This window comes from Montipora capricornis, chromosome 14 (genome assembly GCF_036669925.1).
Source record: "Montipora capricornis isolate CH-2021 chromosome 14, ASM3666992v2, whole genome shotgun sequence".
NCBI lineage: Eukaryota > Metazoa > Cnidaria > Anthozoa > Scleractinia > Acroporidae > Montipora > Montipora capricornis.
The window spans coordinates 19,566,559-19,568,413 of record NC_090896.1 but is presented as its reverse complement, the minus strand read 5'-3'; the positions used below and the strand labels follow the sequence as shown (position 1 = coordinate 19,568,413).

Here is a 1,855-nt window from a genome sequence, read left to right as displayed (position 1 = left end):
TTCGTCTTCGAGCCATCGTTCCAAATCAGGTGCACGGTAAGTCGTCATCGGGAGCCCGTAACTGTCCATGACTTCGCACCGATTCTGTTCCGTCCAAAGTCCCAACCAATGTTGACCCGGTTCCCCTCGTGGATCCGTATTGACAATGTAAGCGGCCCGTGTCGTACGGGGCGGGCGTGACGGAAGCCCATCAGAGGGGTGGACGCCGTGAAAGACGCGTTTCAGGATCGGATCGTCCAAGGCCAAGGCGCGTAAGGTGACGTCACTCAAGGGTACAAATTCCATGTCTGCTCACTCGTACTTTTGATACAGGACGGCTCCGTTGGCACCGGCTTGGAAGCTGTCTTCGAATTCGCCAAACACCAAAATGGTGATGTTCTTGTTGGGAGCGGCATTAAATCGGATTTCCAGACGCAGCTTGCCTTTTTGTTTGGGATTTCGATGATACGGTGAATCGGCATTCCCGCTGGGTACATTGTTAAACATGAACAAGGTACAATTCTTGCCGTAGCCCCAATCTCCTGGCTGAATCAGGTGAGGGCGATGATTCGTCAGGGAACCGCTGGCTTCCAAGACACGTTGATAGCCCAACCAGTCTTTACGCGTATTGGTGCCATTCAATTCCAAGGTCGGGTAGGGATATTCTTCTCCGCCCACCAGTTGACGAATACTCTTCACTCCAAAATCTTGGAAGGCGTACGGGTAATATTCCAAATCCCCATTAAACGCTTTGCTATCCAGCAGTCCGACGACCAAACGGTCGGGAAGACGGCCTGTGAACAATTGGTCTTCGGTCCACAACGTGGTCTTGCCATCGAACGAGAAGGTTCGGATTTGACTTTTAACCATGGGATAATTCGCCATTTGACCTTTCACATCGATCTTGGCCATCAGTTCGTTACCCACACTGACATTCAGGTTGACGCGACACAAATGAAAGGTGACTTTGATATCCCCTGCACCTAAGGTGACGTATCTTTTGACCCCGGTGCCACTGGTCTTGGTCCCAAACAGGAAAAAGTCCGGCGTGTTGCAAAACAGTTCCATCACCATTTCTACGCGAGGGACCAACAAACGTCCCGTTCGCATGGCAGCCAGATGAGGATACATGATCATGGTAGCTTTGTTGTTGCCGTAAAAGAGTTTGGTGGCCGTCTTCAGAGGATTCGTATTATTGTGCGCCCATCCGGCGGTGGTGGAAATGTCGTCGTCGCCTCCCGCCGCTGCCAGCTGTTCTTCCACGTTCAGGTAATTCACCCAACCTTGAGGGGCCAACAACGTATCGCCTTCATCTCGACTGTAATTCAAGAGGGTTTCGATGAAGGACTTGTACATGTACGTATCGGTCTGTTCGCTCATCAAGACACCACCCAACCGTAGATTGATCTGCTTGAAGAGACCGTGGGCCAGATTGTTGGTGACGTACACAAACTTGGTGTTGTTGGCATCCGAAGCCGCATTGGTATCGGCCACGATACCGTTGGTCGACGCCGAATTCAGTTTCAGTTCGATTTCGAAAAAACTACGTCCCAAATCAATAAATTCGTCCAAACCGGGAACGGTAAAGGTGACGGGTACGATGCCCGTCATGGCGGCACTGTACGGGATCATCCGGTACGAATCGACCGTGATGTCCGTCGACGCCATGGTAAACAGTTCCAGACTCATGATCGTCGTCTTCTTCTTCTACGTCGAGGTCGTCGTGTTCTCGGTAGGTGCGGGATCAACCAACCACCGTACTGAACGGGGTTCCTGCCTTTTATAGTAGTAGGAGCAGACTGACGTCGACGGTAGGCGCGTTGTCGACGCAACCGTGAATGGACGACCATCGGTCGGCGATTCATCGTCTAAAGAT

The 1,855-nt window shown here is 51.8% G+C and overlaps 1 protein-coding gene across 1 annotated transcript; it reads right to left on the bottom strand.

Annotated features, from left to right (window-relative positions):
- Nucleotides 1-291: 291 nt before the first annotated feature.
- On the bottom strand, nucleotides 292-1,647 carry LOC138031619 (uncharacterized protein F54H12.2-like). Its single transcript, XM_068879281.1, has one exon. It carries the CDS (start codon nucleotides 1,645-1,647, stop codon nucleotides 292-294), a length of 1,356 nt encoding a protein of 451 aa, XP_068735382.1.
- Between the last annotated feature and the right edge of the window lie 208 nt (nucleotides 1,648-1,855).

Excerpts from the sequence above, each read along its gene's own strand:
- LOC138031619 (XM_068879281.1), bottom strand. The coding sequence starts at position 1,647 with ATGGCGTCGACGGACATCACGGTCGATTCGTACCGGATGATCCCGTAC.